The sequence below is a fragment of the Selaginella moellendorffii genome, unplaced genomic scaffold, assembly GCF_000143415.4.
Source record: "Selaginella moellendorffii unplaced genomic scaffold, v1.0 SELMOscaffold_79, whole genome shotgun sequence".
NCBI lineage: Eukaryota > Viridiplantae > Streptophyta > Lycopodiopsida > Selaginellales > Selaginellaceae > Selaginella > Selaginella moellendorffii.
Genome location: NW_003314340.1, coordinates 427,591 through 448,920, shown reverse-complemented (window position 1 = coordinate 448,920; position 21,330 = coordinate 427,591). Strand labels below are relative to the sequence as shown.

The 21,330-nt window shown below is 46.0% G+C and overlaps 7 protein-coding genes across 19 annotated transcripts; 4 read left to right on the top strand and 3 right to left on the bottom strand.

Annotated features, from left to right (window-relative positions):
- Window positions 1-3,012: 3,012 nt before the first annotated feature.
- Window positions 3,013-6,207, bottom strand: LOC9656753 (MICOS complex subunit MIC60). Of its 2 annotated transcripts, XM_024661014.1 has the most exons (12): window positions 6,124-6,207; window positions 5,977-6,078; window positions 4,969-5,913; window positions 4,688-4,915; window positions 4,564-4,641; window positions 4,411-4,503; window positions 4,246-4,365; window positions 4,108-4,185; window positions 3,887-4,057; window positions 3,735-3,836; window positions 3,422-3,678; window positions 3,013-3,369 (listed from the first exon to the last, which is right to left on the bottom strand). In XM_024661014.1, exons 1-11 carry the CDS (start codon window positions 6,133-6,135, stop codon window positions 3,424-3,426), a joined length of 2,184 nt encoding a protein of 727 aa, XP_024516782.1. In that variant the 5' UTR covers window positions 6,136-6,207; the 3' UTR covers window positions 3,013-3,369; window positions 3,422-3,423. The 2 variants fall into 2 exon arrangements, with proteins under 2 accessions (XP_024516782.1, XP_024516783.1); XM_024661015.1 differs by lacking the exon at window positions 3,013-3,369 and having other exon boundaries at window positions 3,371-3,678.
- A 560-nt stretch (window positions 6,208-6,767) lies between these two features.
- On the top strand, window positions 6,768-9,578 carry LOC9656752 (probable trehalose-phosphate phosphatase D). 7 transcript variants are annotated; one of them, XR_002990461.1, is made up of 13 exons: window positions 6,768-6,966; window positions 7,322-7,425; window positions 7,606-7,932; window positions 7,998-8,138; window positions 8,196-8,267; window positions 8,320-8,442; window positions 8,490-8,648; window positions 8,700-8,777; window positions 8,849-8,918; window positions 8,976-9,046; window positions 9,097-9,189; window positions 9,261-9,398; window positions 9,463-9,578. XR_002990461.1 is itself a non-coding variant. In XM_024660959.1 (12 exons), the coding sequence occupies exons 3-12, from the start codon at window positions 7,675-7,677 to the stop codon at window positions 9,324-9,326; spliced, it is 1,131 nt and encodes a 376-aa protein (XP_024516727.1). In that variant the 5' UTR covers window positions 6,768-6,946; window positions 7,322-7,425; window positions 7,606-7,674; the 3' UTR covers window positions 9,327-9,576. The 7 variants fall into 7 exon arrangements, 6 of the variants coding, with proteins under 6 accessions (XP_024516727.1, XP_024516725.1, XP_024516726.1 ...); XM_024660959.1 differs by having other exon boundaries at window positions 6,768-6,946; window positions 9,261-9,576; XM_024660957.1 differs by having other exon boundaries at window positions 6,768-6,956; window positions 9,261-9,576.
- Window positions 9,572-11,443, top strand: LOC9662859 (UDP-galactose transporter 1). 5 transcript variants are annotated; one of them, XM_024660951.1, is made up of 8 exons: window positions 9,572-9,713; window positions 9,782-9,838; window positions 9,957-10,082; window positions 10,187-10,259; window positions 10,308-10,436; window positions 10,493-10,700; window positions 10,774-11,005; window positions 11,118-11,443. In XM_024660951.1, exons 1-8 carry the CDS (start codon window positions 9,582-9,584, stop codon window positions 11,301-11,303), a joined length of 1,143 nt encoding a protein of 380 aa, XP_024516719.1. In that variant the 5' UTR covers window positions 9,572-9,581; the 3' UTR covers window positions 11,304-11,443. The 5 variants fall into 5 exon arrangements, with proteins under 5 accessions (XP_024516719.1, XP_024516718.1, XP_002987207.2 ...); XM_024660950.1 differs by having other exon boundaries at window positions 10,187-10,436; XM_024660953.1 differs by having other exon boundaries at window positions 9,653-9,713; window positions 9,782-9,892; window positions 10,187-10,436.
- Window positions 11,444-11,924: 481 nt separating this feature from the next.
- LOC112341201 lies at window positions 11,925-14,381 on the top strand. The gene is made up of 3 exons (XM_024660948.1): window positions 11,925-12,055; window positions 12,138-13,277; window positions 13,350-14,381. The coding sequence occupies exons 1-3, from the start codon at window positions 12,044-12,046 to the stop codon at window positions 14,247-14,249; spliced, it is 2,052 nt and encodes a 683-aa protein (XP_024516716.1). The 5' UTR covers window positions 11,925-12,043; the 3' UTR covers window positions 14,250-14,381.
- A 135-nt stretch (window positions 14,382-14,516) lies between these two features.
- On the top strand, window positions 14,517-15,985 carry LOC9656751 (probable beta-1,4-xylosyltransferase IRX14). The gene is made up of 2 exons (XM_024660949.1): window positions 14,517-15,360; window positions 15,414-15,985. The coding sequence occupies exons 1-2, from the start codon at window positions 14,627-14,629 to the stop codon at window positions 15,877-15,879; spliced, it is 1,200 nt and encodes a 399-aa protein (XP_024516717.1). The 5' UTR covers window positions 14,517-14,626; the 3' UTR covers window positions 15,880-15,985.
- Window positions 15,986-17,592: 1,607 nt separating this feature from the next.
- LOC9656750 (bifunctional riboflavin kinase/FMN phosphatase) lies at window positions 17,593-19,693 on the bottom strand. Of its 2 annotated transcripts, XM_024661057.1 has the most exons (12): window positions 19,584-19,693; window positions 19,476-19,534; window positions 19,260-19,421; window positions 19,011-19,200; window positions 18,835-18,965; window positions 18,714-18,783; window positions 18,587-18,652; window positions 18,366-18,526; window positions 18,217-18,312; window positions 18,012-18,163; window positions 17,875-17,958; window positions 17,593-17,812 (listed from the first exon to the last, which is right to left on the bottom strand). In XM_024661057.1, exons 2-12 carry the CDS (start codon window positions 19,495-19,497, stop codon window positions 17,690-17,692), a joined length of 1,257 nt encoding a protein of 418 aa, XP_024516825.1. In that variant the 5' UTR covers window positions 19,498-19,534; window positions 19,584-19,693; the 3' UTR covers window positions 17,593-17,689. The 2 variants fall into 2 exon arrangements, with proteins under 2 accessions (XP_024516825.1, XP_024516824.1); XM_024661056.1 differs by having other exon boundaries at window positions 19,260-19,534.
- A 241-nt stretch (window positions 19,694-19,934) lies between these two features.
- LOC112341227 lies at window positions 19,935-20,886 on the bottom strand. The gene is made up of 5 exons (XM_024661058.1): window positions 20,664-20,886; window positions 20,479-20,616; window positions 20,234-20,389; window positions 20,047-20,185; window positions 19,935-19,988 (listed from the first exon to the last, which is right to left on the bottom strand). Exons 1-4 carry the CDS (start codon window positions 20,880-20,882, stop codon window positions 20,108-20,110), a joined length of 591 nt encoding a protein of 196 aa, XP_024516826.1. The 5' UTR covers window positions 20,883-20,886; the 3' UTR covers window positions 19,935-19,988; window positions 20,047-20,107.
- Window positions 20,887-21,330: the final 444 nt, after the last annotated feature.

The window sequence follows — 21,330 nt, the reverse complement described above, 5'->3', positions numbered from 1 at the left end:
CGGCTTCTCCCATGAGCTATGAGAGATTAGGCATGTTTAACGGAAACACGAAGAAACTGAGCCCCGAGCAGTTCCTGAGCTAGCGGCGAGGCAGGGCAAACGCAAGAAGTGCAGTGGCACGCGGGAGTGCATCCTGGTCCAAACTCCTACCGGGCAAACGCATTCGGTACAGTGGCATCCATCGCAGCCAGCTCCAACAAGCGCGCTGCGCTCCTCAACGCAACTTCCAGCAGCAGCAACAAGTGTAGAATTGTGCAAATAAGAAATATATATGCGAGCCCAGCGAGATTGAGCAGAGGATTGCGTAGGCTTTTATGCTCGAAGCTTGCAGCAACGACAGAAACGTTGATTTCAGCCAGCTGGCTGGCTGCTTTTTGTTGCCGATACACACATGAATTTGTTTTTATGGAGATGGTCCCAGAAGCACAAGAGTTAGAAGGACGACAGAAACTTGTAAGCTGATATTCTAAACATTTACTTTCGGTGGTTAAAAGGTCCACTGATATCAACAATTCACAGTAAATAATAGTGATGGTTCTTCATTTACAAAACTTCCATTTTCCTTTTAAGTACATAATAGTGCTTTACATAAATCATCCCTTAATTTAAATAATCCATGATAAAGGTAATAATGATATATTCATTGTTAACAATCAACCATGGAAAAGGCTATATAAGATTAAATGCCACAAACCCAAACAAATGAGAAATTGCAATTAACTCAAACTGTTCTTCTACAGCACAAGGGAAGTATTATAACATTTGCACAAAATGCAATTATATTGGATAATATGCCATATTTTTTGCCAATAGAAAAACTTATGTAGCTTCTTGGTCACACAACAATATCCCATGTGCTTGCCTAGAATTAGAGAGTCATAGTAAATGTGAAGAAAGTGTGGAATAAAGATTGAAGGCACCACCAATCATAAATAATTATTTAAATTAATCTTTAAAAAATAAGGGTCATCCTTAAAAGAATGTAAATGCCAAAATGATAAATTATTAGAAAATGATGCAAAATTTTTAAATCAATTATAAAACCTTCAAGTCCATGGCTTGACTTTATAAGCTTCATAAACCTCATCAAAATAAAGTAAAATTTGCTTTGCACTTTGTGGATACTGAATATTAAGTACCATCAACATAAAATCCTTGTTTAGAAAATTCAGTAATACTGAAACAATAGATTTATTAAGAACATGAGAAGAGAAAGAAGAAGGAAAAGGAATTCAAGAAAGGGCATTAATAATAATTATAAAACTCTCTAGGTGATGAACAATCTCAAAATTATATATCTTTAGCTTCAGAGCTCACCAAATAATACAACTAATTAAGTTCTTTCACTTCAATAATGAAATAATAACAGTATAATCATGCAAATTTACATCAAAACCCTAAACTATTGTTAAACATTCCTTCTATGTTATAGAGTGGTTCATCTTTACTTATTATAATAATGATTGATATACAACAAGATGATACTGAACAAGTACACTTATAGTCTCTTGCATCAATATACCCTTAAAACTAATATCAAAAACATCTATGTGCAAAATGAAAGATTAAGTTTAGTTATGATACGTTAAAACTAAAGGAGTCATTAATAATTCTTTGAAATTCACAAATGTTTGCTTACATCTTGAGACCAAATGAAAAATAGTGTTAATAACTTCAACAATACTCGTAATGGTGTAGTATGATAAAAAAGATGATCAATAAGACAATTGAAATATTGCACTTTGTGTTGCATATTATTCACACACTTTGGAATATGGGATGTCAAAATAACCACAAGTTTATTAGAATTAACTTGCAAACTTTCATAAAAAATACATAAATAAAGAGTCCTACTTAATCCATTCCAATATATTTAATTTTGTACAAAGTAAGAGCCTCCAAAAGCAAATACCATGACTTAAAGAGCCCTTAACAAAAATAATGTAATTGTTAAAATGCATTGTCATATTAATCAATATGTTGAAATGCATGCTTGAAAACATCTAGAAGAAAACTCCAATCCAAGCAAATGATTATGCTCAAATTATACTGCAACACTATCCTTTGTAAACTCTCACAAATTTTACATATCATTTCAAAAATGATAGATGGCAATCACTATAAAGTGATCAATCCAATGGCACATACTATCTCTGAGATTCTCACAAAAGAAATCTAGCCAAACACAAATATTAACAACAAGAACAAAAGAGTTACACCACACACCATGAACACTATCATCAATTGAGTCACTAAAGAATATTTTAAAAGTGGCACAGTGAAATAAAATTATATGAATATGAAAATAGCTATTTGTTGGCTGTATAAAAATGCTTCTTAGTCAAACTAAATCTAAATATAAAACTTATAGATCAAAATTAGTAGCCAAACAGTCTTTGAATACTTTATTTGACTTATTGACTTTCCATTTGACTTTTTTTGAGCTTGGTGAGGCCTTGTTAATATAAAGCTTTCATGAGTTTTTTCTTGAGGATGAGGATGGTGCAAAAGATGAAGACAACAGTGTGGGCATTGTAATAACAATCATCCAAGAAATATCTTTCCAATTTCATGCTTTGCAAAACCATGCAAACAATATATATAGCTTTTTTCGTGTGCCTTATTTCTTCTTCTTGTTATATTGGAATATGGATTCTTATGAAATGGAACACTAATTATTCAATATATCACACACATGTCAGGTGGCTTCTAGCTTTGATGGGACATGCTTAACAGTAACATGAAGAAACTGAGCCCCGAACAGTGCCTAGTGTAGCAAAGCAAATGTAGAAAGTGTAGAAGCAGCCAAGAACACATAATTCACTTGGTCCAATGTATATCGGGCAAATGGAATTCTCTACCACAACAAACTCGTTGCCATTACCAAAAGCGCAAGAAACAGCTTGGATTGTGCCATTGATGTTGCAGAGAAAAGAAATGTATACCCTAGCCAAATGAGATTGAAACGAGGCTTGCAGAGGCAGCTTTTAAGCTTGATGCCATCATTGGGCATTATCTTAAAGATATTCTTATTAAAGGTGGCCGGAATGCTTTCCATATATGACAATGGCTATTTGTTGGCCGTATAAAAAAGGTGGCGAGCGGCTTTATTAGGGCAGCCATGGACGAGTGGTGTTTAGTGAACAAGAGCGCATCGTCAGACGAAGTTCGCATCGTTTTCCCTTCTTCCTCGGATGCAGCACAGCCGCCGCCAAGGCCAAAGCATTATGGAAAAGCCGTCAAGAGGAATAGAATCTCGCTGGCTCTCATCGCTGCTCTACTTCTCTTGCTCCTCGTCACCTATCTCATCTTCTTTGTCAATCGCTTGCCTGTGCCTCTAAAGAGGAAGCACACAATGGCGTCTTCTATCTGAAAAAATCGCGTTTCGATGTTTTTTGATATAGAAAAGAGTTGTTTATACCTCTAGCTTGCTTGCTCGCTCTCACTCAGTGCCAGTGCCGCTGCGTGAGCTCTCAGCAGTGCGCAGGCCTGTTCCGCGACGGCTCTGTTTCGGGCCTGAGTGGCCCATTCCCCGGCAAGCTTATCGGCGTTTGTTCCAGACAAGCCCAGCGACAGGACCTCGGCTGCGTCGAGAAGCTTGCCGCTCGCCACGAAGGCCTGGACTCGAGCGAGGACGGCGTCCACTCCAGAGTCGAGATACAAAGCGTGATCAGGCAACTGCGTACACGAGCTTGTAAGTCACAATAGCAGTGGTTTGATCTCATAGATGCAACCTTGAGGGCCGAAGCGAGACGAGCGATTAAGTGGCACAAGACTCCCCCGCCAGTGGGGGGCATCAACGCAAGTTCCCTCAATGCTCCCTCCATGTCTTTCAGCTGCAAGGTATAAGACTTATCCCAAAGGAAAAGAGAAAAAAGAATATTACCTTTCTGTCCAGCTCTGCGGGGGTCAAGGTTCCCACTTCCAATACCTCTTTTGGCAGTGTCATCACTGCAACTTCCACCAGCGGGTCGCCACCGGCCGATTTTAGAAGTGACGTGACCTCTTTCTCAATGGGTGCTCCGTTTTGCAAGGCGTCCTCCAAAGCGAAAGCCCCCTGACAATGATAATGTAAGTGATCACGTCCAAGAAAGCTGTGGACATTACCAAAGAAAGCTGCTTTATCTCGTGGCCCTCACGGGCTTCTTCCGATTTCGCTTCCAAGGCAGCGTTCATAGCCTCCATCTACAAAAGACGTGTTTCAGCAGCCAAGAAAGAATAAAGTTACAACACTTTCTTACGGACATGCACTTTAACACTACCAATGTCGTTCAAAAAGGATGTCCGTTCTTCTATTATTGCAGCAGCCGATTCCGCCTTCGCACGAAGCTCAGCTTCCTCCAACTGCCGTTGAGTTTCTTCGTCCTGAAAAAATATGGATGACTACCCATACAAGAACAAAATCATCACCTTTAGTTTCATTTTTTCTTGAAATCTAGACTCAGCTTCCTCTTGTTGCTTCTTCAGATGGCTGACATGAGTGAGCTTCTGGTTCTCCATGCCCTATAATAAATATAAACGATATTTCATCCATCCATTGGAAATTGTTCAAGAACCACGTACCTCCCGAAGGCGTCTGATCTGTTCTTGGTACGACGAGGCCTTCCGTTCTGCATCTGTCAACTCATGTTGGAACTTCTCCTGAACAAACATTCAGGCATCAACACGCTTCCAAAAGAACTAAAACCTGAAGAAATTGTAGCTGTTCCTTGAAAACCATTGCATCAATCTCTGCTTGCCTTTGTTCGGCTGCATGAATGGCAGCGACAACATCCAATCCAGTGCTTTTCGGGGTAGCACTGTCATCAGATGCCACCAGGTTTCCCTTGTCGTGCCTTTGAACAAGATCTTCGTGGCCGCGCTGAATCAAAACAGGTTCTGAGATATCTGCATTTCCTTCTCTTATTTTCACTACCTATATGCAGAAAGATTAGAAACAAACGAGGTAGAAATGGAAAGAAAGTATACCAGATTATCGTCAGATACAGTTATCTGAGCTTCTTCATCCTCCGATTTGCTGACGATAATAGAAACATCTTCATGCGAATCTGGTTCGATCTCCACGACGATTTCTTCCGAGGGGACCTCTGCCTCGATAACTTCTACTACCTCATTACTTTTCCCAGTCTCGGTTTCGTCCTTTTCAGCGTGATCAGAAGCTAATGACTCCACCGGCACAGTTTCCACTGTGATGCTATCAGGCTCCACCACGACGTTCACAACAGCTTCTTCTTCTTTCTTCTCTGTATCACCAGAATCAGTTGCCACGGAACTCCCAACCTCCGCAGCTGACTTCTCATCCGCGTTCTGCTGATCAGGAAGAAAGCCAGCATCACCGGCATCCTTCCCTTTATCTCCAGCATCTGTCGATCCGTCGTGAATTCTGGGGAACTGCCAGTAGAACAATCCCAGCACCACGCTTCCGACAGCCCCGGAGGCCATTAACACCTTCCACGTACTTGGTTTCTGACTCACGCTAGAAGTTGCTTGAGATACTTTCTGTCCGGCTGGAGGAACAGTTCTGGTCACTGGAGGAGGCACCGTCTTCACACCACCACCTGGAGAAACCTGAGCTTTCTGACCTGGTGGAGGAGGAGAAGCTTGAGTTTTGTGGACGGTGGAAGGTGGAGCTTGTGGTTTCTGGCTAGCAGATCCAGCAGCTTGAGCTACCTGAGGTTTGAAAGCAGAAACGATAGGCTTTGCTGCGCCGGCGACTGGAACTTGAGCGGGCTTTACTGGAGGCTTTTGCACAGCCTGTTGTGGATTCGAGGTCTTTGGCGGCGCTCCAGCTGCTGGCTGGACTTTCGGCGATCCAGCGGGAGTAGCTTTATTCGTAGCCTCGGATTTTTGCTGCCCGGCCTCATCCGGTGTTGGAGCCTTTGCAGGACTCGAGAAACACCTTCGCGACTCGTTCTAGAAAAGAGAGAAAAGAGAAACGATCGCAAGGCAATGTAAGTTTCAAACCTATCAAAATACCTCATTGATGCGAGCGAAGGACTTCCATAATCCAGCGTAGAGGCTTCTTTTAGAGATTCGATGAGAAGCCCGGCCTGAGACGATCATCTCGGAAAGAAATCCCTGCGCGAGAGCAAATCGAGCTTACACAAAGCGCGCTATCGTTACCTGGAGACGCATTGGATCAGCTCATCCCTTCCTCCGCGACCTAGGCGACGCGCTTAAACCCTAGCCAAGTTCTCACGAAAATACAATGAAGGGAATATTCTATTATACCACTTCTATTAAACATTTTGACTTAACAAGTTTAAAGGTAGCCTCCCCGTACGAAATACCAAACGACACGGAAGGTCAAGATATCCCAAGAATCTTCACTGTTTTTTTCTTTGGTCCTTTACCTGATTCTTTGGATTATTAAAATCGCTATGATTCTTCTACAATGCGATGCTTCTATTCCCGCCAATAATTAGGAATTTTCTATTGATTATCTGGCCCATTCACATTGTGCCAACTCCACTCGCGTTCTTTCTAATAATCTGTAAAGAATATTGCGCTTGGGCCCACGTGGCTATATATAATATGCCCGACGCAAGGTTTAAAAGGTGCCACTTGGAGACAGAATATCCGCCTAACTGGCAAAAGTGCATCGGCCAGCCGTCGGATTTGTCTTAATCCAACAGTGTAAAGCGCGCACGAGTGTGAGAGGGAATGGAGGCCATCGGCCGCCAACGGATTAACGACTCACGTTGTGCCACGTGCTTCAATTCCCTTTGCTTATAAATATAGTATTTCGTTTGGTTTTCCCCCTCTTTCTTCTCTTTGGCATTCTCGGAGTCCTCCGCCTCCGCCTCCCTCGGGCGAGGATTTCTAGGGTTCTTCGTCCTTCGTGAAAGATTTCGTCGATCTGGCCACGAATTGCTCGAATTGCGTGACTTGATCCTGGCGCCAGGCTGATATTTCCAGGATTTGTTGGACGCGCGGGCCAGAGCAGGCAAGGCGGGGTGAGGTCAGGTCAGGTCTGGTCGGCATTCATTGTCATTGTCCTCGACTAGGATGGGCGTTCTTTCTTTTCGTCTCTCGCTTTTCCAGAGTTTGGCTGGCTGCTTGAATTTCTGGTGAGAGCCAGCTGCATTTCCCTCCCTGTGTGATGGGATCCCTAAATTTTTACTGTCTGTGTGTGTGGATTTCTTGGCATATATACGCTACGTCGACTTGGTCCTGTTTTTATGTGAGTTATGGAACTGTGGCAACTCTTTTTCTTTCTTTTCTTTTGTTCTAGCTCCCGCGTCTGCGTCTGGGAGTTTTTAAGTGATTCGTAGCGTGCATTATTGTTGTTGCTTACGGGGAGCTCATGTTGTCATCGCAGATTCGGAAGTGCAATTTTGTTTGGATCATACTTCAGACTTTTAAGCTATAGTTACGTATCAAAGATAGTACAGTATTAAAGGATCGTCGTATCTCAAGCAGGAGGTAAATTTTATTATCTTCGGTTTTTTTCCTAGTTGCGCTGTTGCCTGTCTACTGGTCCACTTTGGCAGTGTAGCTTTCGCTCCTACATTGTAGTCCATTATTTCGACAAGTCTTGTTTGTTGCTGTGTGGTGGCGATAAATTGCTTTGGTTTTGAACCAGTTCTCTGTTCTTCCTCCTAGGAAACAAGCTGCACGAAGTATCTAAGGTCGCAGGGGATCCTTCGTACAGCTTGACTGCCGCTTGCAGCCATGCCTTTGAGTTCCGAGCAGGCAATTCTCTTCACAGAAGCTGCAACTTTCCCATCGAAATGTTCACCTCCATCGGGCCCTTTGTTTGCTCATTTTTCTGCAGCCTGGAAGAAAACTTCTGTGCAAAGCGATTCTGTCAACGGCTGCCTTACTGTCATGAGAGCTAGCTCGCCTCCACGTTCTAAGGAAGAGGCTCACATAGACGCGCTTAAGGAGGGGCATCGACTTCCTGGAAATCCTGACTACTTGGACTGGGTCGTGAGTGCTGAGTGCTCTGTTCTGTTTATGATTTGCAAGGTACTACTTCGAATCTGATTGCGCAGGTGGAACATCCATCGGCTTTGGACTCATTCGAAGAAATTGTCGATGCTCTGAAAGGAAGGCAACTTGCGTTGTTCCTCGATTACGATGGAACTTTGTCACCCATTGTTGAAGATCCTGCGCGGGCATTCATGTCAACGGAGGTAAAATAAAATACATGTGTTTTGCTTCCTGGTTGTGAAGTAATTCTTCGGTTTCAGATGCGATCGGCAGTGAAGAGCGTGGCTAAGCTGTACCCGACATCGATAATTACTGGAAGATCCAGAGAGAAGGTGAATCATATATATATTTGCAACTCCTAATCTTCTGATTTTGATGTTACAGGTGTATGAATTTGTTCAGCTGCCAGAACTTTACTACGCAGGCAGCCACGGGATGGATATTATGGGACCTGCCAAAGGTTCTCATGGTGTCACTGTTTCTGGAACACTGACAAAAAATCAAGAGGTTTGATATTTTTCCGTGTGCCAGTATTTTCACGTAAAACTGTGCAGGGAGAAGACGTGGTTTTCTTTCAGCCGGCCAGTAGATTTCTTACCACAATGAGGGAGGTTTTCGACATTTTGGAAAGGCAGATGAGTTTCATTGAGGGAGCCCGCGTTGAGGACAACAAGTTTTGTCTTAGCGTACATTTCCGCCAAGTCAGAGAACAGGTGGGAGTTGTCTTGTCTTTTTCTTTTGTCTACAACCGGAAGCCGTTACAGGATTGGCAATTTCTAGCTCAGGAAGTTCAGAGCGTTTTGAAGAGATATCCTGAATTATCCATAACGCACGGCCGAAAGGTTTGTGCCGCGTGTGATTTTGTCTATCTTTTTTGTTTTAGACATTGCGTGACTTGGTTTCAAACTTTTAGGTACTCGAAATCCGTCCATCCATAAAATGGGACAAAGGAAAAGCAGTCGAATATCTTCTAGAAGCTCTTGGTAAGTGTTTGCTATTTTTTTGTTGAAGGTGCGATCTTTAAACTTCTTTGGTTGAAGGCCTAGGCGACAGCCGAGATGTTCTGCCGGTCTATATTGGGGATGATCGAACGGACGAAGATGCGTTTGAGGTAAGTACAAGCTCATGGTTTTCCAGTCTAAAACTCCAGCGCATGTGCAGATACTAAATAACAAGTTTAATGGCTACGGGATCCTAGTTTCCAACGTTCCAAAAACAACAGGAGCGACTTACTCGTTACGGGACACATCTGAGGTACGTTGATCTATCACATCCAACTTCCGAGGAAGGAAGGTTCTCAAAAGCTGAGCTTGGCGGGCTCGCAGGTTCAGCAATTTTTGAAGCGCCTGGTACAGATTGAGAAAATCGAGAAGAACTATCACAAGCTGTGAGTGACCGAAGCGAAGGCTGGCATTCGCACACGCTGCGCAAAGAAGCGGAGAAGCGCCAATGCGATGGTGGTGGTAGTCTGCTATTCTTCTCTCGGCTTTAGATGATGATAACGGGTTTTTATATTTTTCTCCATAGGTACTAGCAGCGAGAATAAAGAACGAACTGTGAGCGAGCTAAAAAGCTGTTCATTGCTCCTTAGCGAGTAAGCAAGAGAGTGTGACTATAAAAGTGATGTAAGCTTCTGGTGGGTTGTCATGTATTTCCTATTGTTGTACGAGACCTTTTCTCTTTACTTCTCTCTCGCTTCTTCCTTGTATCACTCACTTTTCAAGCTTACAGGAAGATCGGGAAGGTCGATCCTTCCAGCATTTCGGTCCCGCTTCAAGGTACAAACATTTTCTTCCTTTCCTTTTTCTAGGTATACCATTTCTTGTTTCGGCTGTGTGGAGCAAAGTGTTGCTCGCTTGGGCTATCGCAAGGAGAGATGAGCAAAACGGCTGGCTCGCTCCAGGTGCAGATCTGTGAAGCGTTTCTCTGAATTGGAAAGATGGGCTCCGTCAGAAGTGTAGCAAAAGAAAAGTTTGGAGAGAAGGAAGTGGTTTTCTAATGCCTTTGCTCTTGCTGTGCAGGATAAAGGAGGGACTAGGAGCTCCAAGATGGAAGGCAAGAGGAGCTTGAGCATGGGTGTTGGTGCTATACTTCTGTGGTGGTGTTTCAACGTTATGACGGTGGTCTCAAATAAGTGGATCTTTCAGGTAAGTTTGGCTTGTGAAAGAGATAGACACAGAGAGAGTCAAGAACAAATACGAGAGACAAGAAAAAAAGTGTACTTCCACTGACTTTGCATGCCGCTTGACAGATTCTCGAGTTTAAGTTCCCTCTAACAGTAACAATCATTCACCTGGTTGTTTCTTCAGTAGGAGCCTTCATCAGTATAAGCTTGTTGAGATTGAAACCTCTGATCCATGTAAATTCTGTAGATCGCGCTCAGAGGATACTCCCTATGTCACTTGTCTTTTGTCTCAACATCGTGCTGGGTAATGTGAGCCTGAAATACATCCCGGTTTCCTTCATGCAGACGGTCAAGTCCCTCACTCCAGCCACAACTCGTAAGTTTTCTGGTTTTTTTTTTCCGTTTGTTTACTTGTACCTGGACTTGGATTAGTGATCTTGCAGTGGCTGGTCTGGGGGAAGGTGTTCGATCGAAAAGTCTGGCTCTCGCTGCTGCCTGTTGTGGGTGGCATATTACTGGCCTCGCTCACGGAGCTTAGCTTCAACACAATTGGCTTCTTCGCTGCCTTCTTCGGCTGCCTGGTTACGTCCACGAAGACAATCCTAGCAGAAAGGCTTCTACACGGCTTCAACTTCGACAGGTATTGTTGAAACGTCGTCGGAGTTTTAAGTTTGTAGCTGATGCCTTCTTTTCTCTGTTTTGGTTTTGCACAGCATCAACACTGTCTACTACATGGCTCCAAACGCCGCAGCAGTTCTTTGTCTGGTGGCACCGTTCGTAGAAGGCGGCGGCGTTCTAAGATGGATCCAGGAGCAGGAGTCTCTCGGCATGCCGCTTCTCGTCCTCGTCGGCTCTGGCGTTGTGGCCTTTTGTCTCAACTTCTCTATTTTCTACGTGATCCAGTCCACGACAGCTTTAACATTCAATGTCGCCGGCAACTTAAAGGTATGCTATAGACATTTCAATTCAAAAAGAAAGAGAGAAAGCTCCGGTCGTTGGCTCGTCAGCTGTCTCGAGCTGCGTTCTAACCTCTCCATTTCTACTACTATCTTTGCAGGTTGCGGTGGCAATTGCGGTGTCGTGGTTTGTGTTCCGGAATCCAATCTCTGTCATGAACGGGATCGGCTGCACGATAACGCTGCTGGGATGTACGTTCTATGGATACGTGAGCCACAAAGTCTCCTCGTCGTCCACACAGCAGATCCAGCAGCCGGAGGAAATCCTCCCAGCCACCAAGGTGTGAGCTCTCGGAGCAAGGTACTTGGGCTCTCCTTCATTCATTTGCATTCCACCGAGCTAGAGCTAGAGATATAGTTCCAGGCACGTAGCTAAGTTCTCCATTCTTTCGTACGAATGCCTTAAAACCAGGTTGGTTCGATTGTCTGTGCTTCGTACGCTTTCTTTGGTTCTTTTTTTGTCTCACTTTCTCGTCCATCGTGTGTGTTTGGTGAGATGTCGGCAGAGATTCGCTGCGCGGCAGCTTTCCTCGAGCAATCTCTGTGTGGATCAACGTAAGAGAAAAGCGACGATCAAAGCGACGAGAGTTTCGCGAAATCTCCATCGCTTGGCAAGGAAAAGGATGTGGCAACGAACTAAGCTAAGCGGTATGGAAGTGAGATTCGAACCCCCGTGAGAGTCCAAGCAAGAAAAAATGAGAGGAGGAAAAGTTTTCCGTGGAGGAAGGAGAAAGATTGGCCTTGAAGGAGATTTGGTGGGAAGTAGCCAGCGGATACCAGACTTGGGCATATCGTGTTTTCGTCGTGGTGTGTTGTGAAAACCAAGCTTTGGAGCCGGCATTTATCGCGCGTGCTAGTACCAAAGCTTTGCAATTTTTACCACATACTCCCAAGAACATTACCTCGCTTCTTCTATCTTCTTCTATCTTCTAGCAAACCTTTCTTCCTCTATGATTCATGGAGGACGAGCTCTAGCAGCGCCGCGCGCAATCCATTCCTCGTCAATGCAATCGCTTGGATTGGAAGAATGCTTCACAAGGTTGGCCAAAATCTCGTCTTGGAAGAAGAAGGAATCTATCTAAAATTCGCTCTTTCTTCCTTTTTTACTCTATCCAATCCAGGGCAGGGGGTGCAAGGAAGAGGTCGAGGCGGGCGACGCGCGGCTGCTCAAGCCATGGATCTGGGGCGAGGAATTCCGCGGCGTCGAGGACGCAAAGAGGGCGCCCGCGCCCGCGAGCAATGTCGGTAAGAAGCAGCTGGATTTGAATGCGCCATTGCTGTCGGTGCGAAGGAATCGAGATGGAGCGCCCGGGGAATGTGGCTCTCGCGGCGATCCCAATCCTCGCAGTTCCGCCAGGACTTCCCGGCGCAGCAGTAGCTTCAGCCAGCGGCCTTTGGTTCCATTCTTCACTTGGGAGCTGCCACCGCCGCGGCCACCCATCGAATCCATCGCTCTTCGCGAGGGAGACGATCGCGCTGTGACTGGCTATGGTGGAGACCAATCAGATGCTACTACTGCTACTGCCCTGGTGCTCGCTCCACCTCCAGAGACAACGAGCAAGAAGAAAGGAAGGAAAGAGACGACGAGCTTCTTGGAGTTCGCGGACGCGAGGTCGGACTTTGCTCACACCGAGACGCTGTCGATTGCTCCAACTTATATGGTGAGTGAGCTTGGAGGAGGAGAGGAAGAGGGAGAAGATCGAGAAGATGGTGGCGAGTGGGATTGCAACGAAGAGGAGGCTATGGCTATGGTGGAGTATAACTCGAGCGATCGAGATATGATCATGCAAAGGTTCTTGCCGGCGGCCAAGGCTGTGGCTCGCGAGATGGCGCAGCAAACAGAGTTGGCGTGGAGGAGGCCTTTGATCGCTCATCCTTCTCCGCAAGGCCACCAGTATCGCAAAGAACAACACCACCATCCACCGCCAAGGCCGGAGAAGAAAAGCTTTGCAGAGCTGATCAAGATGCATGACGATGCTGGAAACTCTCGGAGTGAGCCGAGGAGGAGTGGTGGTCTTCGTGACTCGGAGGGTGGCGACGGGGATCTCTCCAGCCAGCGCTACACCACCATTGTTGGCAGCGTTTGTGGTTTCTTCCCGCTGCTCAGGATGATCCAAGCCAGCGGCAATGAAGGCAGGGGATCTTCTTCTTCTCCTCGACGAGCGAGAGCTTCAAAGAAAAAGTTGGAGGTGGAACGAGAAAGTCTTGATTGCGAAGATGACGGCGATGAAAGCTGCAGCACGGAGTGGTGGAGTGACGAGGTGAGTAGCAAATTCTTTTACGTTTTTTCATTTTCATTCCAAACTCTTGACACAAGTTTGAGCTTCCTTCAGGGTGGCGATGGTGGTCGCGACGAGAATGATCTCGAGGACGAATCGAGCGAGTTTCGGAAGAACACCAGTTACTTGGCTTGCCGCTACACTCCATCCCGCGGCGGTCTCAAATCTCCGGCCATGGTGGAGAGCAAAGGCTTCCTGGGAATGCCGAGAGACCGACGAGTTGGATCCACGTTCATCAAGCGAATGTATCCCATCGTCAAGTCGGACAGCAAAACAGCCGCAAAGTTCCAGACAAACAGCAGGAACGCTACCAGCAATCCAGCGAATGGAAACGAGAGCGATTCGAGCGAGTCACTCACGTCGATCCAACTTTCGAGACGAGCTTCGAGGCAGAACTCCTACAGTGGCGGCCTGGCCACGGAGAAAGTTTTCTGCCTCGACACGCTCGATCAGATGCGGCAGGGAGTTCTCACGGAAACTTTCGATCCAGCCAAGCCCGTCAAGACGATGATCAAGTCGTCCAGGAATAAGAGCGCGAACGCTCTGGACGAGAGAGGCATTCATCCAGGCGTGGTGATCCCAGACGAGAGCTTCTCGTCGATGGGATCCAAGCAGCGTGTGGAGGAAGATCGGCTGTTCATCTACGTGCCTTCCAAGACCAAGATCACAGCCAGTTCTACAGTCACACCGAGATCATCGAAGAACAACCCCTTCGGAGAAGCCGAAGATCGCGAGGATCACGACAAATCTCCATCAAACGCGAGGATCTACTGGGGAGAGAGCGATGATAGTCGTGATCTTCGGGAGGAGATCGATGGTGCTAGCATTGCTCTTCCGGTTCCAAGAGGACCCTCTGAATCGTGGCTCAGGGAGAAGCTTGTCAAAGCTCCAGGCAAGCCACCTCTCGCGAGAAGGAACCTTTTGGTCTCCACGGGGAAGTCTGCCAACTTTTAGTATACGATCGTATAGTATCAGCCAGGTGGTCCATACGGCAGTGGAATGAATAAAACCCCATAGCTAGTGTGAGTTGGCAAACACTTTGGAGAGAATGATGGGCTATGCCACCTTTGCTGGCATTTGCAGAAATTAAAAAGAAAAACAAGAAAAAAGACCTGCAAAGCAGGGAAATTTAATTAAAAAGAATGGAAGAAAGTTGGCCATGCCATGAAGCCCGTGACTTTAGTACAGAGGAAACACTGCCACTGGCATAGCACGCCCCAGGAGTGAGTTCACGCCCTCCACAGCGTTTCTCCTCCATCGATCGATCGACTTCTCCAGCTCCTTTCTCTCTTCTATCGATTCTTTCTCGAGGAGGATAATGCTAGCAATCAATGAGCAGTGGCTCTTCTCTGATGATTTGGAGTGGATGGAGCAGTGGATTCTCGTCGATCGCGGCGTTGGGCGTGTCGGTCCATCTAGTGGCTTGCATCGCGAGCTTGATGCTGGGGATGGAGCTCTCCTTGATCCTCTTCTCTTCTTCCAGCGATTACCACCGCGCCAATCGTGGTCAACCCCTGTTGCTCGAGTCCACGATAGCTAGCCATGGAACCGGAGGAGCTCCAAGGATGGCTATGAGCGCGGCCAGTCCACCCAAGACGATGGCGAGCTCCTCCCCCTCGAGTTGCGTCCATCCGGGTCGCCACCCGATCATCGTCCGCCCCTGGCCTCACCCAAATCCGCGCGAACTTGCCGCCGCACAGGCGATCATGGATCGCGTCCAGCTCGAGCAGAGAAGGGCGTTTGAGGAGGAAGAGCTCATGAACAAGAAGCAAGAGGTGATCGTGGTGACCACGCTGGGAGATTGCAAAGGTGGCCAGCAGCGAGAGCGAAGAATGCAAGTGTTGCTCAGATTGGGGGCCATGGCAAACACTCTGGCTTGCGCTGCCTCGCGGGCCTCCATCTCGTGGATCGTCATGGAATGCTCCAATTTCACGAATGATCACCAAAGAGACACCACGAGAGAGGTTCTCTCGAGGAGCCGCGCTACGAAGTTTGCGCTGCTGGAGCCGCGGATGGATGATCTGGCTTCTTCCATGGCGTTGTCGAGAAGGATCCAAAGTCTCAGGTAAGTTCTCTAGACTTATCTTTTCTACAAACTAGATCAATCTTTTTGGCCAGTTTCATACGAGAAAATAAGATGGAAGGCATCATCGTCTTCATCGACGAGCACAGCACCGCCAGCCTCCATCTCTTTGACGAACTCCAAAAGGTGGCGAGGGTAGCGGCATTCCCAGCAGGTCTCGCAAGGACCTCACCATCTTTACATGGAGTTTTCACTCAAAGAACAACCTTTGGCTCTGCGGGGAAGCTAGTCAGCGGCTGGGAGCTTTCGTCCAATTCCTCCAACACCAGCATCGCTTTTGTTCAAAGTGTCCCCGCTCACGAGTGGACTGGATTGGCATTCAATTCCAAGATGCTGTGGTCGGAGGAGAGATTTTCGTGGGCTCGAGTTTGGGACGAGTGGATCATGCTCTATCCAAATTCTACAGTTTTTGGAGAGCTCTATGGGCTCATTAGAGACATCAAAATCGTAGAGGTGTTGGGGAGCGACGAGGTTTTGCTATGGAATCAGAGATCCATTTAAAGGTTTCTCGATATTGGAGAATCTTCATGCGAGAGGCATCGGGATCGATACCCGACATCTCCATTTCTTAATTTTGCAAATCTTGTATAGCAAAAGATGTAATTGCATGAAGACACACTTGGCAATGTATGAAATGCATGCTAGACCATAAACCTGCTTCACCAAGCAAGCAATACTTGTTTGAAGGTTGTCTCTTCTCAGGCTGCTCTAGTGTTTCTTGTGCTTGTGTTTGTGAAGGTTGCATTGTCTTCTTCAAAGAGGGAGCTCTTCTCTGTCGAAGTTCATGAATAGCAAGATTCACATCAAGCTCAATCAGTTCCTAAATTTCTTTTGCACTCTGTGGAAGACAGTGATGATATTGGGCAAGGTGTGCGCAAGCACATGAACAACAACAACAATATCAACATCAACATCAACTTCAAAAATAGGTGTGATCGTGCTGATTTAAAGGATGACATTCACAAGGAAAAGGATGACCAGAGAGAAGAAAAGCACAAGGCCGAAGACAAGGAACTGAGAGACAATCAAGAGAAGCGTGAGAAGGGAGAAGACAAGGACGAGAAAAAAACGTTTCCCTAGGTAGAAAATGTAGTAGAACTTTGAAGGAATAAAATCAATCATCATCTCCAATATTGCTTAAAACAAATGATATTCCAAACTATGCCTTCTAGAAGCCGAGAGTAGTATAGAGCTAGGTCTGTCCAGATTGCTCATCGTCAAGAAGGTTACTTGGATTTCCTAGTTAACAGAACATAAAAGAGAAGCTTGCAAATTTTGGGATGTAGCTCAGATGGTAGAGCGCTCGCTTAGGCACTGGGATAGATATCCCGCATCTTCACCTCGTGTTCTAGCTTTTGACTTCATGACGAAAACCGGATTGCATAGAATTGTTTTTAGCAAGTGTTGTGTTTGTGTTTGTAAGGTTGCATTCAAAGAGCTCTTGTCATGAACAGCAGGATGCAGCACTGGATTAAGCAGCTACCAATTCTCCTTTTGCACAGGAACAAGCTTTGATTCAGAAGGAAAGGATGCGACCGTAGGGGAGCACCCACGCCTGGAGAGGTACAAGTCGAATGCGTGAGGGATGACATTGGAGTGGCGGATGGTTGGTTTCTTGTGAATTCTCGATGTCAATGGGAAGGATGTCTTTATAGCGGAAGGATCGTATTTTCCTAAAGTTACAACTTCAAATAATAATCAAATATCACCGACAATCGAAGAGCTGTGCCAAAACTGAAATCTGGAACAAAACGAGTTTTTGATATTGTTTCCTCCGTCTTCGTCAGAAATCCTTACTGCCGTCCATGCCAAGGGCAGCACAATCATTTCGCCAAAAATGGTATCTCGGTTCTTGTTATGAAGGCAAGCTTCTACTCGTTTACTCAAACCATCTTGCAGTATTCATCTTTGAGAAATTGAGACGCATTTTCCATGAGACTCACATGGAAACATAAGAACACCTGTGCCCGCGAGAAGTTGCCGTAGATTCTACGTTTAAGTCAATGAAAGTCCACATAGTCTTTGAAGATTTGTTTTGACTAATATTGACTATGTAGTGACTGTCGTTGACATTTCGAGCTTTTGTGAGCTCAAAAACTCTACAATGACGGCTCTAGATTTTCTTTTTGGTTCTATCAGCGATTCGTTGAAACATCCTTGTTCTGCTACAGCTTTAAACGCGTGGATCTTAAGGAGCAGTGAAAAACACGCGAGAAAATGCCAAGAGTGTTTGGTTTCTTCTTCCTTTGGCCCAAGTTCGCCAAAGGAACTGTTATTTCCATTTTGATTCGATGATCGTGAACACTAACACTTACTGTTGCAAGAATTTGTCCTCCTGAAAAGCCGAATAAGGTGGCACGTCAAGAGCCGCCTTGGCAATACGTCCATCTTCGTGGATCTTGTTAATCAGATCCTCTAGCGACGAGAAATTGGCCTGGACAGATACAACCATTGTCGACAGATGTTTCTGAAACGAAATGGATAAAGATTGTTTACCTCGGGACGAATGTAGCCAACAACAATGAGCCGGAGCTCCTCTCCATAGAAATCTTCCGGGAATTCGTGCAATAACCAGGGTTCCTGTAGTAGCAGCAACTGAGCTTCTTCCTAACAAACGTAAAACTTGCACTTACCACTGTTTTCTCTGCATTGTCGAAATATGGATTCCAGCCGACGCTCATCACCATCTTAAACACTCCCTTGTCCGAAAGCCTCGCCCAGCCTAGATAAATCCCGCAAACTTGCTCTGCTAGTTGCTTGGAGAATGCTCCAGTCGGGAGATTCGCTGCACGGAAGGAAACAAATGATCAAGACCGCCTTGCAAGAAGTTTTACGTACCAGTGGGAATTCCGAGGACTTTGGAGCCTCGACCAAAGCCTCTGATCACGGGTCCAGAGATGTACCAGGGCTCTATTGGCAGCGCATTTGCTATCCCTGTTGAGAATCCATTCGATCAGGACTGAGAAAAGTGTGATGAGATGACTTACAGTCTTGAAATGGAGGAAGTCCCCATAGCTCTGGTTTGAAATCCAGCAAGGACGAAAGAATTTGGTCAGCAGATGCGTACAAATGACGTGAGGCCTTGGATGGCAGAGACGGAACAGCCACTACTTTCATTCCTGCTGCTTTGCCTGCTGTGATACCAGTTCTATAATGTCGGATAGTTAGCACAAAATGCCAAGAACTAACGTGGAGGTTTTGAACTTACGGAGAGTCTTCGATGACAAGGCAGCAGCTTGGAGTGGCATTGAGTCGTTTAGCGGCCTCCAAGAATCTGGGAACATATTTTTTCTTACAAAAGCCAGGAAAAATAAATAAATAAATGTGCCAGTTACATTTGTGGAGAAGGCTTGGGTTCTTGGACCTCATCCCCAGCCACAATCACCGGAAAATTTTCAGTCCAGCCTGAGAAAAATCGTAATATGTAAACGAACGCTTCTACCCAGACCGAGTTACCTGAATGTGGAGCGAGTTTTTCTGCAATAAAACTCCGATAACTGTTCGAGCCGATCGCAATTGGTATCTTGTGCGCAACTAAATGTTTGAGAAGACGATTAGCACCTGGGAGCGCTTTAGCGTTTCGGAACCTGTAAATGACCTCAGAAAAAAGGAAGCTGTAAAAGATTTACTACCTTCCACGTACTAGATCCACGGTTTCAGCCAAAAACTGCTCCGGAGTGCAAGGAAGCTCGTAATCCTCCACAATCGCGGCTGCAGCTTGAAGAGGCTTCTTGCCAAGCCGCTTCTCCAGGTTCCTCCCATCCCACTGTTTGCCGTATTTAGCTACCAAAAACTCCTCACACACTTCGTCCACAATTCTCTCTGCAAGGCAAGGCCGATGGTGTCGGAGCAGCGACGCAAAGCAAAGCAAACCCACCCACCTGTGTCTAACAATGTCCCGTCCAAATCGAAAATCACATTCGACATTGGCTCCTCCATTGCCAGATTGCTACCCTTGCGCACAAAAAAGGTTAAATTCCTAAATCCCAACTCTCTAGTGGAAGCATATTGCGAGAGAATCTTGGTTCCTAGCTCTTTCAGTCCTGCTTGAATACAGATCGTGGTCAACAAAAGCTCACTGGAATGCGGCAGCAAACCTTTTTTTAACTTGCAAAACATATGCTCTTCCTAGGTATTGGATTACAGTATCACAGTTCTGGAAAAAGAAAACTCTTAGTAGCAAGCACTGACACCACTTCACTTACAAGTTACAAGCTCTCCTGTTGCAAAGTAAGACGCGTTTCTCAAAATCTGCAAGGTTCTGGGTTTATCACGAGCGTTGCAGCATAGGTGGTGCCACCCAGTCAATAGTTCCTAGCTCAGTGACTAACTTGGACACTCCCTCTTTCATAGTTTGAGTTCCTGTTCGGGTGTTATATCTGGTGAGTCAAAATTTCCGGTAGTAAAGTAGCAAACCTTGTAAATTTCGTTTCACTTGCAACAGATAATGTACCAATCCCTCGCAGGACTCCAAAATATCATTATACACTTGTCTTACAAGGTTCTGCAGGAACAAAAAACTTAGGAGGAGACACCCGAATGGCAAAAAAACTCACAAGTTCTTCCGGGCCTCCCATATTGCCGTAAAGAGGATCATCTATATCTTCTATCTGTCATTCAATGCAAATCAGAAGGTAAGAAGCAGCAAAAGATGCAAGCTGTAGTTACCAGTCGCGATTTACAAAAGTCTCCAAGCCGACGTACTTTGTGCGAGTAAGAAGTCCTCTTGTCAACAACCTCTTGCAAAACTATTTGCTTCAGCAAGTCCGACGCATTGAACTGCCGAATCCAATATCCGGCCGCAGCCCTGCATCCTACTCCAGTAATCAAAGAAAAAAACAAAGTTCTGTCTTACCTTGTCCATGACAATGATCAAATCCGCCTCTACGATGTCTGTGGGGTTCTCAAACATCTTAGACACTGCTCCATCCGGGAGCTTTAGCCCGCGTTCCTCCGCGACTTGGATAGCCTGAGGCTCCGGAGATTCACCAACATTGTACTCCTTTGTAGCCTGGCCATGAAAACGAAGAACAAACCACCAACACAAAGCTTGAGAACGAGGAAAAGAAAACTATGAAAAGGAAGAAGAGAAAAGAGAACCTTTGATTTGCATTCCACAAGGTCCGAGAGGCCGGATTCTTCCGCGAGCTTGTTGAAAATGGCCTCCGCAAGTATAGACCGGCACACATTCCCTTCGCTGGCAAACACAACATAGAGCCGCTCGCCCTTGCTAGGCTCCTGAGAGCTTCGATCATCACAAGAACAAGACAATGCAGGCGGCGTACCTGGAAAATGGGGCCTCTAAACACCGGATTCACGCAGCTCCGGCTCACATCCCACTCATCCGGCTCCGCGTTCTGATCCTGCGCCGCCGCCGCTACGAATTTCGCAGGCGCACACCCGCGGCGATGGAGATTTCGATGAACGCCGCAGCGATTCTCGCGCTGCTGCGCCGATGGAGGAGGAGAGAAGAGCCGCGCAGGAGGCAGCTGAGCGAGAGACATCGCAGCAAAGCCCTAGCTATGCTTGAAATATGGATATTCTTTATTCGTGGAGAATAAGAATATTCTACGAGTATGAGTTATGCTATTATTGGCTCCTTTAGGTTACAACTGTGTATTTAGCGACGCTATAAAGGATAAAGGATAAAGGATCGTGGCTAGGGAAATTCTAACCGGATGGACGTCCAAGGTCCAGATCTTCCTGGCGATCAGGGCACCACCATTGACAGCCTACCGGACGCTGTTCTTGCGCTCATCCTGGACAAGGTACCCCATACCAGGTTTCCTGGCGCGCGTCACAACATCATGTACGCTCTGGTGAGCAAGAGGTGGCACAGAATTGCCAAGGAGGAGGTTGGTCTCGTATCAATCAATCTCAAGCCACGAGGCATGGGTCTCAAGCTGGTGCATCAATCCATCCGAAAGCTCGTCATTCACAGATACAATTCCT

Bases quoted from the DNA above. Each gene is read 5' to 3' on its own strand.
- LOC9656751 (XM_024660949.1), top strand. From the start codon at position 14,627: ATGAGCAGTGGCTCTTCTCTGATGATTTGGAGTGGATGGAGCAGTGGA. The intron at 15,361-15,413 runs GTAAGTTCTCTA...CTTTTTGGCCAG, and splicing joins AGAAGGATCCAAAGTCTCAG to TTTCATACGAGAAAATAAGA.
- LOC9662859 (XM_024660950.1), top strand. From the start codon at position 9,582: ATGTATTTCCTATTGTTGTACGAGACCTTTTCTCTTTACTTCTCTCTC. The intron at 9,839-9,956 runs GTGCAGATCTGT...CTTGCTGTGCAG, and splicing joins AAACGGCTGGCTCGCTCCAG to GATAAAGGAGGGACTAGGAG. The intron at 10,701-10,773 runs GTATTGTTGAAA...GGTTTTGCACAG, and splicing joins CACGGCTTCAACTTCGACAG to CATCAACACTGTCTACTACA.
- LOC9656752 (XM_024660959.1), top strand. From the start codon at position 7,675: ATGCCTTTGAGTTCCGAGCAGGCAATTCTCTTCACAGAAGCTGCAACT. The intron at 7,933-7,997 runs GTGAGTGCTGAG...CTGATTGCGCAG, and splicing joins CTGACTACTTGGACTGGGTC to GTGGAACATCCATCGGCTTT. The intron at 8,649-8,699 runs GTGGGAGTTGTC...AAGCCGTTACAG, and splicing joins TCCGCCAAGTCAGAGAACAG to GATTGGCAATTTCTAGCTCA.
- LOC112341227 (XM_024661058.1), bottom strand. From the start codon at position 20,882: ATGTCTCTCGCTCAGCTGCCTCCTGCGCGGCTCTTCTCTCCTCCTCCA. The intron at 20,617-20,663 runs GTACGCCGCCTG...CGAAGCTCTCAG, and splicing joins TTAGAGGCCCCATTTTCCAG to GAGCCTAGCAAGGGCGAGCG. The intron at 20,390-20,478 runs GTTCTCTTTTCT...TTTCATGGCCAG, and splicing joins TTGTGGAATGCAAATCAAAG to GCTACAAAGGAGTACAATGT.
- LOC9656750 (XM_024661056.1), bottom strand. From the start codon at position 19,497: ATGTTTTGCAAGTTAAAAAAAGGTTTGCTGCCGCATTCCAGTGAGCTT. The intron at 18,784-18,834 runs GTAACTCGGTCT...GATTTTTCTCAG, and splicing joins AAAACTCGCTCCACATTCAG to GCTGGACTGAAAATTTTCCG. The intron at 18,653-18,713 runs GTAACTGGCACA...ATATGTTCCCAG, and splicing joins CCCAAGCCTTCTCCACAAAT to ATTCTTGGAGGCCGCTAAAC.
- LOC112341201 (XM_024660948.1), top strand. The intron at 13,278-13,349 runs GTGAGTAGCAAA...AGCTTCCTTCAG, and splicing joins CGGAGTGGTGGAGTGACGAG to GGTGGCGATGGTGGTCGCGA.
- LOC9656753 (XM_024661014.1), bottom strand. The intron at 4,186-4,245 runs GTCCGTAAGAAA...CGTCTTTTGTAG, and splicing joins TTGGTAGTGTTAAAGTGCAT to ATGGAGGCTATGAACGCTGC. The intron at 4,058-4,107 runs GTAATGTCCACA...TATCATTGTCAG, and splicing joins AGATAAAGCAGCTTTCTTTG to GGGGCTTTCGCTTTGGAGGA.